Here is a 16,951-nt window from a genome sequence, read left to right as displayed (position 1 = left end):
CTGCAGATTCACATGTGTGGTATTTTGACACTGGTGCTACAAAGCACATTACCTCACATCGTGAATTGTTAACCTCTCTCGAGTTTGTCCCTCATGGGAATTCAGTCACTTGTGCCAACAATGCCTCTTATCCGGTTCAGGGAGTTGGAAAGATTGTGCTTACTGCTGCAAATGGCAGTTCCTTCACACTTGTTGATGCACTTTATGTACCTGGGATCAAGAAGAATCTCTTGTCTGTATCCGCACTTGCTAGACTTGGACTTGTAGTCAAATTTGTGGATGACAGATGTACAGTTCACGATCTCAGTTTTGGTGATGAAATTGTTGCATCTGGCCTTTTGTGCCGTGGGCTGTATAAGCTCACTTTGTATGACAAGTGTGGACAAAATTTTGCAAATGCTGTTGTAGATTCAAGGGCTATTTCAGATGTAAAACTTTGGCATGCACGTTTTGGTCATCTGAATTTTGCCAGTTTGCTGCGTTTGCAGAAATCTGATATGGTTGCTTCTTTGCCGGCTCTTGAAGCATCCGTCAAACATGTTTGTGAAGGTTGTATTTTGGGTAAGATGCAGCGTTCTAAGTTTCTAAAGGATGGATCAGTTCGGGCCACATGCAGGTTGCAGCTTGTGCATCGTGATGCTTGTGGGCCCATGCAAACTCCGTCCTTGGGCAATTACCTTTACTTAGTGACTTTCATTGATGATTACTCCAGGCATGCATGGGTATTTCCGCTTAAAGCGAAGTCCGAAGTTTTTATGTGCTTCAAACAATTTTTGGCTATGGCGGAAAATGTCTCGAAATGTACTATGGGCACCCTCTGTTCTGATCGAGGGGGGGAGTATCTGTCTCATGAGTTTAATGCATTTCTGGCTAGTCGTGGGATAAAACACCAATGTACAGTGCCTTATACACCTCAGCAAAATGGTTGGTGTTGAGAGGAAAACAGGTCACTTACGGAAATGGCACGATGTATAGTCAAAAGTCAAGCTTTGCTGCATTCTTTTTGGCTTGAGGCCATCATGTGTGCCACTTATGTACTTAACAGGTGTCCTACGAAAGCTTTGCAGTCTATTACTCCATATGAGGCATGGCATGGTAGAAAGCCTTCTATTGAGCATATGCGTGTTTTTGGCTGTTTGGCATATGCTTTGGTGCCACAAACACAACGCAAAAAATTGGATGATAAGGCTGTCAAATGTATTTTTGTTGGTTATAGTGCTGAAGACAAAGGTTACAGGTTGTATCATCCGCAAAGAAAACGTATTCTGGTTTCATTGGATGTGGTGTTTGTGGAAGATTCTGTTCAGCCCTTGCTGTCATGTACTAGAGACAGTAATGTAAGCTCACATGACATTTATGACACTTTGTTGCCTCTTTTCAGTAGTGGAAATACGAATGTAATTTCCAATGAGGCAAATGTACAGCCTATGGGGGTTTCTGAAAATGTTACAGATCAGCCTATTAGCCTATTACTGATGCAGATGTATATGATGTACTTGATGAGGAAAGGGCTGAAAATGAGCAGGCTAGAGGTATGCCAAAATGGCTGATGCACACTTTGTGTGACAGTAAATTGGATGCACCTTTGTCTAGTCGTACTCGTTCAGGCTCTCGCCATGCATCTTATACATCAGATTGTTATGCTGTGGCTGTGTCTAGCTTACATGATGCTGAGGAGCCTCTGTCTTTTGATGAAGCACAGAATTCAGAAAATTGGATGGCTGCCATGCTATCAGAATATGATGCACTTATAGAAAATGACACATGGACTTTATGTGATTTGCCTCCTGGCATAAAGGCCATTGGTACAAAGTGGGTTTACAAGTTGAAACGCACGCCGGATGGTGAGATCGATCGACATAAGGCTCGACTTGTTGCAAAGGGTTATGCACAGCAAAAAGGCATAGATTATGAAGAGACTTTTGCTCCCACTTGTCGTATGACTGCTGTGTGTTTTCTATGTGCATTGGCAGCTCATTTTGGTTGGGATGTACATCAATCAGACATTGTTACTGCTTTCTTGAATGGTGATATATTTGAGGAAGTTTATGTAACGCAGCCTCGCGGTTTTGTCATAAAAGGACAAGAGGACAAAGTGTGCAGATGTAAGAAGGCTTTGTATGGGTTGAAGCAATCTCCTCGTGCTTGGTATGAGAAAGCTGACACTCATTTGGTTAAACGAGGCTTTCGTAACAGTCCAACAGAAAGCACATTGTATGTAAAGCGTGAGGGTGATGTACTTCTCATTGTGGTTCTTTATGTCGATGATTTGCTGATCACTGGACCAAATGAGAGACATATTGCTGAATTTAAGGCTGATTTGAATGCTACTTTCAAGATAAAAGATTTGGGGCTGTTGCATCATTATTTGGGTATATAGTTTAAGAAGTGTGATAGTGGTATTGCCTTGTGTCAGCAAAGTTACATAGAGACATTGCTATGTAAGTTTGGACTTGAGGATTGCAAACCTATTGCCACTCCCATGGAAACAGGTTTGGAGTTGCGTCTACATGATGCTGGCGATCCTGCTGATGTCACTCTTTATCAAACTACTGTTGGTTGCCTCATTTATGTATGCAACACGAGGCCCAATATTCTCTTTGCAGTCTCACAGGTCTGCAGATTTATGCATAGCCCAGGGTCTAAGCATTGGCACGCTATCAAGAGGATTTTCCGCTACCTTAGTGGCACTTTACATCTTGGCTTGTTTTATCCCAAGGGGGGATCATTCATAGTTACCGGGGAATGCCCCCTAGCCCCCGTTCCGGCGTTCCGGGGGGGAGTTCTCTTCCCGAACGTTCCGAAACGTCTCGGAATGTCTGACATTCCGGGTGGCCAATGCAAACCGGAACGGCCGTTCCGGAACGTTCCGAAACGCCCCCGGACCGTTCCGGAATGCCCCTGGAACGGCCAACGGCTACAAACAAATTTGGCAAAAATTGAAAAAATTGAAGTAAATGTTTGGGCTTCTTTTGAAAGTGTGCAAGGCCTCAAGGACTCATAAAATGCACCCCCCTTCCCCTTTCTCTTCACAAGCTAATCCTCAAGGCTCAAGCTCTCCCTCTCACTCTCAAGATCTCTCCCTCTCAAGACTCACTCTCTCAAGGCTCAAGGCTTCAAGCCTTCAAGCTCTCTTCCTCTCCCTCCCACTCTCTCAAATCTCTCCCTCTCCCTCTCTCTCTCTCTCTCTCTCTCTCTCTCACATCATCTAGTCATAGCAAGGTTGAATGGTCTTCAAAACGAGTTTTTTGTGAGTATTAGAGTCAAAGCACTCTAATACTCCTTGTATTTAAACACAAGGAGCTAAAAATTGCACTATTTGGGTGTTTTTTATACCTCCCGTTCCGCGACGTTCCCGTTCCGGACCCCTAGCCGTTCCCCCGTTCCGCGGGGATCCCGTTGCTGTTCCCGTTCCGCGTTCCGGGTAACTATGGGATCATTGTCGCCAGACTTGCATGCTTTTTCGGACTCAGATTGGGCTGGTTGGTTTGACACGCGAGTGTCCACAAGTGGTTTTTGTTTCATGCTTGGCAGTTCATGTATATCATGGTTGAGCAAGAAGCAACCTACTGTGGCCACTTCGAGTTGTGAGGCTGAGTACAGGGCAGTCTTCACAGCTACGGTTGAGTGTGTATGGCTCAGACGCCTTATGGCTGATTTGGGTGTTGGACAGGACACTGCCAACACTATCTGCACTGACAGTCAGAGCGCATTGGCAGTTGCGAGGAACCGAGTTTTTCATGCTTGCACAAAGCACATTGAGGTGCATTACCACTATGTCAGGGAGAGGCTCTTAGCAGGAGAGATCAGCTTGGCTTATGTGCCAACACAGGACAACCTTGCAGATCTTTTCACAAAGGCATTGTCTCGTGAGAAGCTTGAAGCTTTCCGCAAAGCTTTGGCCTTACTTCCCTATGTGGACTGATCATGTCCTCAGGACATGGCACTTTCCTTTACTCATGTGCCAGCTCTCGTTCACCGCATCACTCCAGGGGGGATTTGTTACCATATACATGTGGTAGTGATGTGTGTGAACACATTAGGACCGCCGAGGCATTTTTTCCCTCTCTAGGAGGTTTTTTCCCCCGAGCATTGTATATACGCCCATCAATCTAGAGCTATCTATCTTTCCATTGCACACTAAGTAACACACTTTCTATTGTGTGCCTTGAGCTTCCTTCGTCTTCACCAAGCTGTGTGCGTTTCTCTGCAACCCTAATTCCAACAGACTCGAGATTACACCCGACAGGATGGGACTACCAGTAGAGGCAGTTCTAGCGGTGCCCGGACGGGACATAGCCATTACATCTGTCATTGACAAACTTCGGTTGCATTGTCAGGGGTAATTAGGGACTTATACATCATGCCTTTGGAAGGTTGTGACATCCTCCTAGGAGTCCCTTGGTACTATAAGAACAACGCCGTGGTCCATTATCGAGCAAAGAAAGCAACCTTGACGAATGAAAAGGGCCGAAAAATTGTACTTGATGTAAAACTGAAGAGCGAGTTTGTCCCTATTGTATCGGCTTCGGCCATTTCCAAAATAATGAAATCCAGTCTTTTTGTTTACTCGATTTACTTGAAAGAGTTAAATGATGAACACAGACCGAACGTGTTTGAGCTTGACAAAGAACGCCAAGATTTTCTCCACACACATGGTGATTGTTTCTTTGAGGGCTTGCCAAGCGAGTTACCCCCATCTCGTCCTAAGGATCACACCATTGATTTGATTCTTGGAAGCACACCACTGAACCGACCACCTTATCGTGGTAGCCGAGCCCAGAATGAAGAGATCATTAACCAAGTAAAAGACCTTCTGGAAAAGGGTCTTATCTAGCCGAGTACTTTACCCTACTGCTCTCCGGTGTTGTTGGTTTTAAAGAAAGATGGATCTTGGAGAATGTGCATTGATTTTAGAGCTCTCAATAAAATCACTATCAAAAATAGATTTCTGATTCCAAGGATCGATGATATTCTTGACCGACTTCAGGGATGCTCTTGTTTCAGCAGGATTGATTTGAAAAGCGGATATCATCAGATCCGAATCGCTTCGAGAGATGTCTACAAGACAGTCTTTTGGACAACTTTCTATTATGAATTTTTGGTGATGCCATTTGGCCTTACAATACTCCAACGACTTTCAACCGAATGATGGATAGGATTTACGGAGAGTATTGATCTTTTGTTGGTACTTTCTTTGATGACATTATAGTCTTCTCCAAGGATGAAGCAGAACATCGATACCATCTGCTAGAAGTCTTTCAGGCATTGCGAGATCACTGATTAGTAATCAATGCCAAAAAGAGTGAATTTTTCTTGCCGGAGATACACTTTTTGGGACACATCGTCTCAGCAACAAGAGTAGAGATGGATCCGGCCAAGATTGACACTATTCGTGACTCGCCAGATTTGAAGAATGTTCATGAAGTTAGAAGCTTCTTAGGCTTGTGTTCTTAATATCGGCGGTTTATTCGAAAGTTTGCAGAGGTAGCTTCCCCTTTGCACATATTGACATAGAAAGGAGTCCCTTTCTCGTGGGGATCGACAGAGGTGACTGCCTTTCAGACACTTAAAGAAAAACTAACTACTGGTTGCTGGACTTGCTAAAGTCATTTGAAGTATATTGTGATGCTTGTGGTCGTAGTCTGGGACCGACAGAGGTGACTGCCTTTCAGACACTTGAAGAAAAACTGACTACTGGACCAGTGTTGACCTTGCCGGACTTGCAAAAGTCATTTGAAGTATATTTTGATGCTTGTGGTTGTAGTCTGGGAGCGGTCTTAATGCAAGAAGGCCATGTGATTGCCTATGAAAGTCGATTGTTTTCAAGGCCAGAATTGATAGCGCAGATTTATAAGAAAGAGCTTTTGGCAGTGATCCATGCTTTTACTCAGTGGCGACATTACCTACTCGGAGCCGATTTTACGGTCTTCATTGATCATCAGAGTTTACGCTACTTCTTGTCACAGAAGCAGCTTTCGGAAAAGCAGATGCGGTGGGCTAACAACTTGTCATAGTTTCACTTCCAAATTGTCCATGTTCAAGGACATAAAAACTTGGTGGCAGATGCTTTATCTCGGAAGCCCCTAGTCTTGGCTATTTCCGTGATTCATCATAGAAGGACATGGTCGATCAGTATGCCACCGATCCGGATTTTTCAGATGTATTCACTCGAATACAAAATAAGGAGGTAGTAGCAAGATATTCCATACGGGATGGCTACTTGATGAAGAAAACGATGTTGTGCGTCACATAGCCGTTGAGGGAAAAGGTTTTGATTGATTGCCATTGTCCACCTTTTACGGGTCACCGCGGCATCAACACCACATTGAAAGGTGTGGAGCATTACTTCTTTTGGCCAAGACTCAAGAAAGATGTGGACGACTTTGTTCGCAGTTGTTTAGTATGCCAGAAGGTCAAGTTTGACAGGCATAAGGCATAGGGAATACTATAGCCTTTACCCATTCCCACCCGCCCCTGGGAAAGTATTGCAATGGATTTCATTTTTGATCTCCCGAAGACACAGAGTGGGCATGATGGCATTTGGATTGTCATCGACAGATTTAACAAGCAAGCTCACTTCATTCCAGTGAAGAAAACAGTCAGGCCGGATCATTAAGCGAGACTATTCATTGCATAGATTTTTTGACTACATGGCATGCCTGAGAGAATAGTCTCCGACAGAGATCCCTGATTCACGAGTTTATTTTGGAGGGCCATTTGGGAGAACATTGGCACACGGTTGCAGTTCTCATCATCTTTCCACCCAGAGACAGATGGGCAATCCGAGATTGCAAATTTAGTTGTTCTGGATTCATTAAAGCCCTACATCTTTGATCAGAAGACTCAATGGGAAAAATATTTTCCTTTGGTGGAATTTGCCTACCATAACACGATCCACTCTTCGAAAGGGAAGGTGTCATTTGAGATCATTGAAGGTGCTCCAAAGGTTCCACCCTTCCTTAGCAGCAAAGATAAGATTTTTGAAGCCGACCAGTACACGAGGGACTTGGAAACGACATTTGCCAAGGTTCGGGAGGCTTTAGCGAAATCTCAAGAACGACATAAAGAGGCAGCAGATTGACATTGGCGAGATTTGAAATTAAAGGAAGACGATTGGGTGCTCTTACGTTTTGAGAAGGCACGCCTAAGAAAGAAAAAGGGAAAGGAGCGGCTTTTTCCAAGCTTAGCATGAGGTATTATGGTCCTTCCTAGATAAAAGAAAAGATAAATGATGTCTCCTTTAGACTCAAGCTGCCCGATATTGGGAAGATTCGCAATGCATTTCGTGTGAGTCTATTGAAGCCTTTTAAAGGTGATGTGCCTGATGATGGGGAGCCTGATGAGCAACCCGAATTGAAGGAAAGCGAGGAGGCACTTCTTTCAAAACATATTTTGGCACACAAGGACAGAAAGATAAAAGGTAAAGCGATTAGGCGGCTTGTCATGAGGATGTGGCAGCTGTTAACTATGTCACGAGGACGTGGCAATTGCTAACTTTAGTTGTTGGTTTCTTTCCAATGGGTTTTGTTTTATTTTTAAGATTCTCTCTTTTAAGTAGCAAACGATCAGACATTGTATGGCTAATGTGAACGGTAGTTTCACCCGCAAACGAGAAGTGGTCGGCACTGGAATTCGTATAGTAAGAGGATGTCTAGGCTCAGAGCAAGATCATATAGGTCTCCCCGTCCCACTTAGCAAGTTGGTGGATACTAGGAAGTGAACTCAATAAAGGCCTAAAGTCAAGGTGTGACTACCAACAGAAAGTATCTGACAGTTGGGCCACATTGCACTTTTGGATACGGTCCCAATGAGGATAGACGGTCTGATGACTAGTGGGAGCTCAACGGAATCATTTCCTAAAAATTAGGAAACTGCTATTTTGGGTTGGGCCATGAAATGTGATTGTGTCATCAGCTTTAGAATGACAAGGGGAACATTTTATTACTCTACTGCAAAGTCAACTGATGCACCAGAGCAGGAAGCCCAATGCGAGGAAATTACATGTATGAGTGCCAAGTGGCACTTTTTGGTCAATTTACCAAGTTTGGGAGAACAAAACTCGTAACTGACTTTGTGGAGCAGTTTTGGAGGCTGATAACTTTGATTTTCAGCCATTTCTCTCCATTTTTGAGCTTCCCATGACTTTACCTTGGACCAAGGAGCTCATTTTCAGCATTGGAAGGCATCAGATGCGTTTTACAGGGCTGTTTTTCTGCGTTTTCAGCGATACGCAGGTTTTGGCAGCCATGGAAATCTTACTCTTTTTGCATCTATTTGTTCACAGATGCATTACAGGTCAAGGGCAACAGAGGGGACGCTCGATTTATGCTGGGGGGATACTTCATTGAGAACCTGTCCAGATTAAGAGCTATGGAGTGCTTTTCTTTCCCTCTCATGTACAGTGTGGTGCTAGGAGTGATGCCCTGCACACTACACACTGCTCTCTCTCTCCCCTACGTGCAGTTATGTGATGCCCCTCAAGAGGGCTCTTCATTTGACTAATGTACAACTGTGTGGGTTCATGCTTTTGTGCTGAGACAAGAGCCTCCTTGAGCAGGAACAGGGGTAGTGAAGTACTACTCCAAAGCAGGCACTGGTGAGGGTCATAACCTCACCTTACAGGTGCATTTTCAGCGTTGTGTATGTGCTGTAAATTGACTGTTTTTCAGCCATACGGACGCGAGAACCATTGGGAATCGTTCCCCACTGGCAGAGGACAGTTAGGGGACTGTTTGGGGCTGAAAACAGGGCAAAAACCAGTAAATACAGCGTGCTGAATTGACTGTTTTTGGGCAGGAATCAGAGGGTTTATACCGGTGGAAGAGAGTTCCAGCAGGGGAATTGGTTTCGCGCAAGTTTTGGGGTTGTTATTCTGCCGAAATTTGGCCAAAACAGGTGGTATCTAGCTCGATACAGATAAAGGATTCCCAGGACTCTTCTTTGTAATTTACCCCCCTAAAGAATAAAGAAATACCGAAAGGGGTGCCAATTTTGGGGCTTACAGGTGTTTGCTCGGAGCATTCTAGCTTCCGAGCCGTGTGTGATTAAGTGTTAATTCCCGTCGCAGGTTCCCTTTGCAAACTGCTCTGTGTGTGTCTAAAGTAAAGAATTTCGGGTGAAAATCAACGCCTACTGCCCCACGGGCCGGTTTCAAGGTTCCGTTGCCGGGATATCAATCACTTTTTCTTCAAGAAGTGAGCCTCGATCGTTTTGGGTAAAGAGACAGAGTACATGAACTTGAAATTACACTATGGCGGCTGGCCGACAAAGGAAAGGGCATTATGGAAGAGGGTTCCTCTTCACAGGACAGACAGGAAATTCTGCATGTTCACCCTGCCAAAAAGTGGTGAAATTAGGATTGATTTTCTGCTGCGTTTTTAGGGTTTGCAAGTATGAACCAAGATGAGATAGGGACAGGTCTCACGGTGGTAGATTGGCCACTAGATCTCCTGCGGGAGTGATGTGGGTTTGCCAAGTGGCACGCTGCTCGCTGATTCTTTGAAGCGATTGCTTGGATTCTTTGACACATTGGTAAATCATCTTGAAATTTGAGCTTACTTGGTCGTGGGTAGTATGCTACAGTATTGTGGATTTATGCTCGTTTGCAGAGGCAAGAGCCTCTTGCACTTGTAAAAAGTTAAGGGACAGGTTGCAAGATGCTATTTGGTGAAGTTCAAGAACTATCCACCTATGGATGTAAAGTGGATGGAAGAGCATGAACTGTCAGAGTCACCAAATGTATTGCAGCTTTACCTTGAAGCCTTTGGGTTACAACCTACATATGCCCCAACCCAACGTGTGCAAAGGAGGGGTAATGATAGAGCTAGCACATAAAATGTACATATGAATTTAGTGTAATAGATGGAAATGAGAAAAGTATGAAGGTGTCATTACGTCATTTGTATCTATATGTTACGACCTTCCTTGCGGATACATGTGATGATAAAAGAGTGTTAATAGCACAAGATCATCAGTGGCATGTATTTATGGTACGCAACCGAGGACGTTTGCGATTTCAAGAGGGGGGTATGTCGCGAGGACATGGCAATTGTTAACTATGTCACGAGGACGTGGCAACTGCTAACTTTAGTTGTTGGTTTCTTTCCAATGGGTTTTGTTTTTTTTTTTTAGACCCTTTTTTTGAAGTAGCAAACGGTCGGACATTGTATGGCCAATGTGAACGGTAGTTTCATCCGCAGACGGGAAGTGGTCGGCCCTGGAATTCGTATAGTAAGAGGATGTCTAGGCTCAGAGCAAGATCATATAGGTCCCCATGTCGCACTTAGCAAGTTGATGGATACTAGGAAGTGAACTCAATAAAGGCCTAAAGTCAAGGTGTGACTACCAACAGAAAGTATCTGACAGTTGGGCCACATTGCACTTTTGGATGCGGTCCCAATGAGGATAGATGGTCAGATGACCAGTGGGAGCCCAACGGAATCATTTCCTAAAAATTAGGGAACTGCTATTTTGGGCCATGAAATATGATCGCATCATCAGCTTTAGAATGACAAGGGGAGCATTTTATTACTCTGCTGCAAAGTCAACTGATGCACCAGTTGAGAGATTTTTAAGCAGGAAGCCCAATGGGGGGAAATTGCATGTATGAGTGCCAAGTGGCACTTTTTGGTCAATTTACCAAGTTTGAGAGAACAGAACTCGTAACTGACTTTTTGGAGCAGTTTTGGAAGCTGATAACTCTGATTTTCAGCCATTTCTCTCCATTTTTGAGCTTCCCACGACTTTACCTTGGACCGAGGAGCTCATTTTCAGCATTGGAAGGCATTAGCTGCATGTTTACAGGGTTGTTTTGCTGCGTTTTCAGCGATAGGCAGGTTGTGGCAGCCATGGAAATCTTCCCCTTTTTGCATCTATTTGTTCACAGATGCATTACAAGTCAAGGGCAGTAGAGGGGGCGCTCGATTTATGCTGGGGGGATACTTCATTGAGAACCTGTCTCACAGGTTAAGAGCTATGGAGTGCTTTCTTTCCCTCTCATGTACAGTGTGGTGCTAGGAGTGATGCCTTGCACACTACACACTGCTCTCTCTCTCCCCTACGTGCAGTTATGTGATGCCCCACAAGAGGGCTCTTCATTTGACTGATGTACAGCTGTGTGGGTTCATGCTTTTGTGCTGAGGCAAGAGCCTCCTTGAGCAGGAACAAGGGTAGCTAACTACTACTCCAAAGCAGGCACCGGTGAGGGTCATAACCTCACCTTCCAAGTGTGTTTTTAGGGCTGTGTATGTGCTGTAAATTGACTGTTTTTCAGCCATACGGATGCAAGAACCATTGGGAATCGTGCCCCACTGGCAGAGGACAGTTAGGGGATTGTTTGGGGCTGAAAACAGGGCAAAAACCAGTAAATACAGCGTGCTGAATTGACTGTTTTTGGGCAGGAATCAGAGGGTTTATGCCAATGGAAGAGAGTTCGATCAGGGGAATTGGTTTCGCGCAAGTTTTGGGGCTGTTATGTTGCCGAAATTTGGCCAAAACAGGTGGTATCTAGCTCGATACAGATAAAGGATTCCCGGGACTCTTCTTTGTAATTTACCCTCCTAAAGAATAAAGAAGTACCGAAAGGGGCGCCAATTTTGGGGCCTTCAGGTTGTCGGTGTCTGCTCGGAGCATTCTAGCTTCCGTGTGTGTGATTAAGTGTTAATTCCCATCGCAGGTTCCCTTTGCAAAGTGCTCTGTGTGTGTCTAAAATAAAGAATTTCGGGTGAAAGCCAACGCCTACCGCCCCACGGGCCGGTTTCACGGTTCTTGCTTAAATTCAAGAACTATCGTGCATTGGATGCGAAGTGGATGGAGGAGGAGGACCTAGTAGATACTCCTTAGATTTTGGAACTTTACCTTGAAGCATTCGGTTTAGCATAGTCTACTCCGATAGAACCCCGAATTCAGGGAGGGTGAATCTAGTGCAACAGGTTTGCACAAGAGGGGAGTCACTCCTCTCCTTTGTCAACGGATTATCCCTATTTTGAATAGAGTCAGTGATGTCCCCTTTGGGTTTGAGGGATACAAATGGGCTTTGTAGTATTCTGTTGTATGACTTTTCCGGAAAATGAATATGATTGATTTGTACTTGATTTGTTTGAGTCCATGAACTGAAAGACGAAATGACTGCAACATTTTGGTCTCATAAATCTCTATAGACATGATTGCAATAAGGATTAGTTAATTGGGCATCAGTGAGGTCCGGATGGATCTAGATGCGATTACTAAATACGTTGCCGATGCTCATGGCATGAGATTTGGAATGAATTTGTCTGTGATTTGTCATGTGATGTCGAGTGATGTCTTGTGATGTGACTGTCGTTTTGTACAAGTGCTAGATGTGTTGTGTCTAGTGCGTCGGTACTAACAGTCAATGTCTACTAAGACAGTTTATGGCCTCTGTCTGTTTTGCAGGCCTTATTGAGGGCGATTACAATTGTTTCAAGAGGGGGATATGTCACAAACTGATGACGTGGTAGTGCCCGGACACATACACACACCCTAATAAAGTTGTCCCGACTTTATGGATTATTGCTGAGGGGCCCAAAGTGACACTAGGGATATTAAAACAAAGCGAAGCGGTTGCTGACGTGGCTGTCGTACGGACTTCTGCGAATTACGTTGGTTGTACAGACCTCCGCGTTTTACGCTCACTGTACGGACAATACGGATTTTCCACAAAACGCACTGACAGCTTTTGGTGGGCAGCTTTAGGGAACTTTTGCTTTTAATTTTAGAAGCTTTTGGGGGCTTTGCTTTAAGCAACCCTATGTAATCTTTATAAGTGGCCTTAAGGTCTCACTCTGTAGGGCATCTAGACGCAGAGTCTCAGAGTGAGCAACCGCGGGCTCATTTTACTTTGTTCACAGATTAATATAAAAATAAATACCGAAAGGGGTGCCAGTCTTTGGGGCCAATATCTCTTGGCATGGAACTACACCGGGCCATGTCGTCTCTTGTGAACTGTTTTGAAGTGAATCTCTGCTGTGTCATGGTAGAATCTTGACTTGGGGGGTCCAACATGCTCCCTTTACAAAGCCATCTTCGTGCCCAATTCCTGTGTCGGCTGAATCCAAGTCATTCTGGTATCCAGCTGAGTCATGTCCTGGCAAATGAGCCTGGTTATCTCGAAATGTTTAAGAGTCAGAAAGGAGTCTGTCCATGCTGAATCCATGTAGCTCAAACCATTATGTCATCTTTGCATACCAGCATGTCGTGTCTCCTTGCAAAGCTAACAGTCGAGAGGACTCAAGTGCTAAGCGGGCATATCTGTCTTTGGGAAGGTCCCACAAATGGTGTATAAAGGAGACTGATCTGGTAAGCACCTCAACCGCTAGAGGGGGGGGGGGGGGGGGGGGGCGGCTAGCTGTGCTCGAATAATGTCATGTGGTACTGAAGCCTTGGCTCTAATAAGCTGCGCAATCATAGAGATCAGAGGCTTCTCCATACTTCCCCATCCATCAGTGCGACCTTTCCTTCCGTGGTGGTCCACGGAAGGTCCCCATATCTGAACTCCATATAATAATGCAGAAGCCAGTAGAGTGTCAAAAAGCCAGAGCTTCGTCCGAGGCTCCTGAAACTGGATCTGTGAACACATCCTCTCCAATCCACCCAATGCTCCAATCTAGTCTCTGCTGCTCTCCTCAATGAAAATATAGGTCCAATAAAGATAACCCCAGATAAGTGTAAGCATCTGTATACTCCACTGTCTCATGACCGTATGTGAATGTCGGTGCTGATCTCCTAATCCAGTGTGGGGTGGTGTTAAACACCATAACCTTGATTTTGCCAAGGTTGACAGACAAACCATTGTCATGAGCAAACCTGTCCAAACGACGCTACATCCCTTGTGGAAAGTCAGAAATCAACACAATATCATCAACATATAACAATAACCATGATTATAACAATCAACTCTATGGGCACTTCCGTCTCCTGCAACTTGCGCATCAATCTAGCTTTGGGTACTGTGTCAAATGCTTTGCAGAAGTCCACAAAGCTGCAATAAATCCGTCTCCCATGTGACATGCCCTCCTCAATGATGGCTCTGAGTGTTAGAATGTGATCAGGAATAGAAAAACCTCTCTTGAACCATGCCTGCCCTGCGGCTCGTACACCCTCCCGCTCTGCCCATCTACTCAGCTGCTGCTCAAGAATAGATGCGTACAACCGTGCCAGTATGTGTCCAATCATGATAGTGCGGTAGTTCCCATGCTCCATAGAGTCTCCTGACTTGAAGATAGGCACAATAGTGGATAAGTTCCAAGTATCAGGTAGGCCCTCACACATGGCACGGTTAAACATCATGGCTATAAGCTCTGCAAGCAAATCCTTTGCATGTATAAAATGATCTGCTACCAAACCATCACGATCATATGCTCTCCCGGTCCTCATCCTATCAATGGCCTTCTTCACCATCTCAGCGGTGGAAAAAGCACATGTGTGGGCATGACTTGGGGGGGTCGGGAAGAGGTGGCTGTCTAGGCACTGTGTACAAGGATGATGCATACTGGCCCCAAGCCTTAGTAGAAGTGATGGCAAGAGGAGTGAAGTGCTCATGGAAGAGTCTCCATGCCTCACCTGAGTCCTGACTCAAGAATAGCTGATATAGATCTTGCTCTAATCGTACTCTCTCCGGAGTCTGGTTCTCGTCTCACGGCACTCCTCATCATACCAACTGTTCTCGGGCATGTTCCCAGAACGTCGTGTCTGCTCAGGCTGTGTGTGGGTATGCCTCTGCTGCTGCATCATGCAATGTGTGTGTTAGTATAAAAGTGAGCTCCTCCAGAGGTCGCTCTGGTCCTCAGTGCACAAGCGTCTCTATATCCCATCAATATAGACAAGAGTCCGTCCTTCGAGTAAAGGTGTAGCGGGTGGGAGCTGCTACCCGTGGCCTGTGTGCTACACTGAACTGGAAAGAGATGGTCATCGACAGAAGGGCGTGATCCACTGCTACGCCAACAGGTCTGGGTTTAAAAAAACCTTGCTCAAGCTTTGAAGTTGCTCTTTTGGAAGGAATACCTCATGAAAAGTAGGGTCTGATAACTCTATATCTCTGCCATTTGCAAGCCTCTATATCCTCCTAAGGGTAAACACTAAAATTAGTCTCCAATTTGCAGTATTACCTTGTGTTTTCCTCTTTGCTTTACCCAGTTGCCTGAGATTCCTTAGATTGTGATTGTGTGCTGCAGGCAAAGATGTCATATTCCCTCGCCGTACTTGCACTTGCATCTCTTTGCAAGATTAGTACCCTATTGTTGTTTCCTTAACTAGTGGCAGGTTCTCTGTATATCTTACACAAAAAAAACGTGTTAAGAGCACAGATTCTTGCGTGTAGGGTAGTGGTTGTTTGTTTGCTGTTTTTTAATAAAACCTCTAGAGTAGCTGAAAAAATTTAAAAGTTTTATTATTATGCCTGGGTTTTCAGTATTGAGGTCGTCCTTCTATGTTTCTCAGATCAATTGAGAATGACTTTTTGGGCCTGAAGAATGGAATCCTTGACCAGTCAGCTATTCTCTTGTCAAGGAGGAGTTGCTTGACTGTAATCAATTGCAAGGTACAAGCTAGTGTCATATTTCTGTAAAAGGTCATGAAGCAAAATAAGAGCTTTGCATATGACTTTGCATGTCTTCCAAGCTTGACATCTAGCTGAAAGATGGTCCTTTTCTCAGTTTTAAGGCATGGTCTTTGCGGTGCCAATTTCATCAAAGCATTTGTTAGTACGAGATGTTTATCAAGTGCATGCTGATCTGCACAAAGTGAGAAAGGCAGAGAGGAGGAAAGCTAGTACAAAAATCCAATGCCGTTAAGACCAAAAGGTGTCTCTGCCCTCATTGTACACAACCAGCAATGCAAAAAAGACTGGAAAAATTTGGTGATAGCCACTAAACTGGGAAATTTCTGGCCGCCTGGTACTATATCAAAGGGGTGATACAATATAGGATGAACACAAAGCAATTGGAGTTGGTACACTGTAGAGTGATACAAAATTGTACTTCTGGGTAAAATAGTGGATAGGGTCATCTGACAGGGTAAGCAGGGTGGGCAGAAATCCATAGAAAAGTGGCTGGTGTCCTCTTGGAGCTCACTGTTTTTGTTTATGTGCAAGATAGAACTGGAGGACTCAATGTTTTTGTGAGCCAGGTGACTGGCAGCCTTGAACGATTTCCTATATTGTGAACTCGATCCTTGGAGCAAGCAGATTTACGGTGTAGATTTTCACTCCTCAAAACTAGCAGCAGGAAAGATTTGAATTGAAGCAATGAATTCACTGGGAACAAAATGGGGTTATCATTTGAGGGCTTCAGATGCTGGGTTCCCTGTGACAATTTTGACCAGCAATGAAGATATCTCAAGATTTGTATTATATCCTCATTGGATTTTGGACCTTGTAGATGACCATTAACTCAGCGTGTGCGTCAATAAAAAATGTATTAGATAATTATCAATAAGCATGAGCGCCAAAAGATCTTTTCTTGGTAAACTCAGGATGAAAAGCATGAGCTTATTCACCCACGGAACCACCTTGATGCAAACGAGGGAGGCTACAAAGTGCTTCTGGCATTCTCTGGACTTCGGCATGCTTTGTCAAGTAATTCAAGCTACAATTCAAGGGTTGCAGAGTGTCAGGAAGCTGCAAGCATGCTACTCAAGTAAACTATCTGGTTCTAAAGAGAATTTGTCTTGTATTGACTTAAAGGACAATCAAGAGTAGATGGGTGTATGTATTTTTTAAAAATCAGGGCCGTAGGAAGAGACTCAAGTCAGCCACTGTTATGCAATGGTATTATAGCTTTACTCTTATAAATTTTATTCTTCTGGCTTGAGTTCTTTATCGTGTGAACTGATAATTTGTATGTCTCAATCAATAGTCACCATCGAGGAATATCAAGCGTTAAAGGTGATAACACTAAAATATAATTCAGTTTTTTCTGTTTCCTGGATAATG

General features: G+C 44.4%; 1 protein-coding gene across 8 annotated transcripts in view; it reads left to right on the top strand.

Moving 5' to 3' along the window:
• Window positions 1–16,951, top strand: part of GALAK (galacturonic acid kinase) — an 81,476-nt gene that overhangs the window by 63,764 nt on the left and 761 nt on the right. For 7 of the 8 annotated variants that reach the window (XM_086522928.1, XM_086522931.1, XM_086522936.1 and 4 more), the window contains 4 exons: window positions 15,460–15,559; window positions 16,492–16,655; window positions 16,746–16,786; window positions 16,875–16,903. In XM_086522928.1, coding sequence (XP_086379054.1) covers window positions 15,460–15,559; window positions 16,492–16,655; window positions 16,746–16,786; window positions 16,875–16,903 — 334 coding nt within the window. The remainder of the gene's footprint in view (window positions 1–15,459; window positions 15,560–16,491; window positions 16,656–16,745; window positions 16,787–16,874; window positions 16,904–16,951) is intronic. The other variant, XM_086522934.1, reaches the window with a different exon arrangement.

The sequence above is a fragment of the Adiantum capillus-veneris genome, chromosome 11 (assembly GCF_014529385.1).
Source record: "Adiantum capillus-veneris isolate H3 chromosome 11, ASM1452938v2, whole genome shotgun sequence".
In the NCBI taxonomy this organism is placed as follows: domain Eukaryota; kingdom Viridiplantae; phylum Streptophyta; class Polypodiopsida; order Polypodiales; family Pteridaceae; genus Adiantum; species Adiantum capillus-veneris.
Note: the sequence above shows the minus strand (reverse complement) of the source record. Positions and strands in the feature narration are given on the sequence as shown.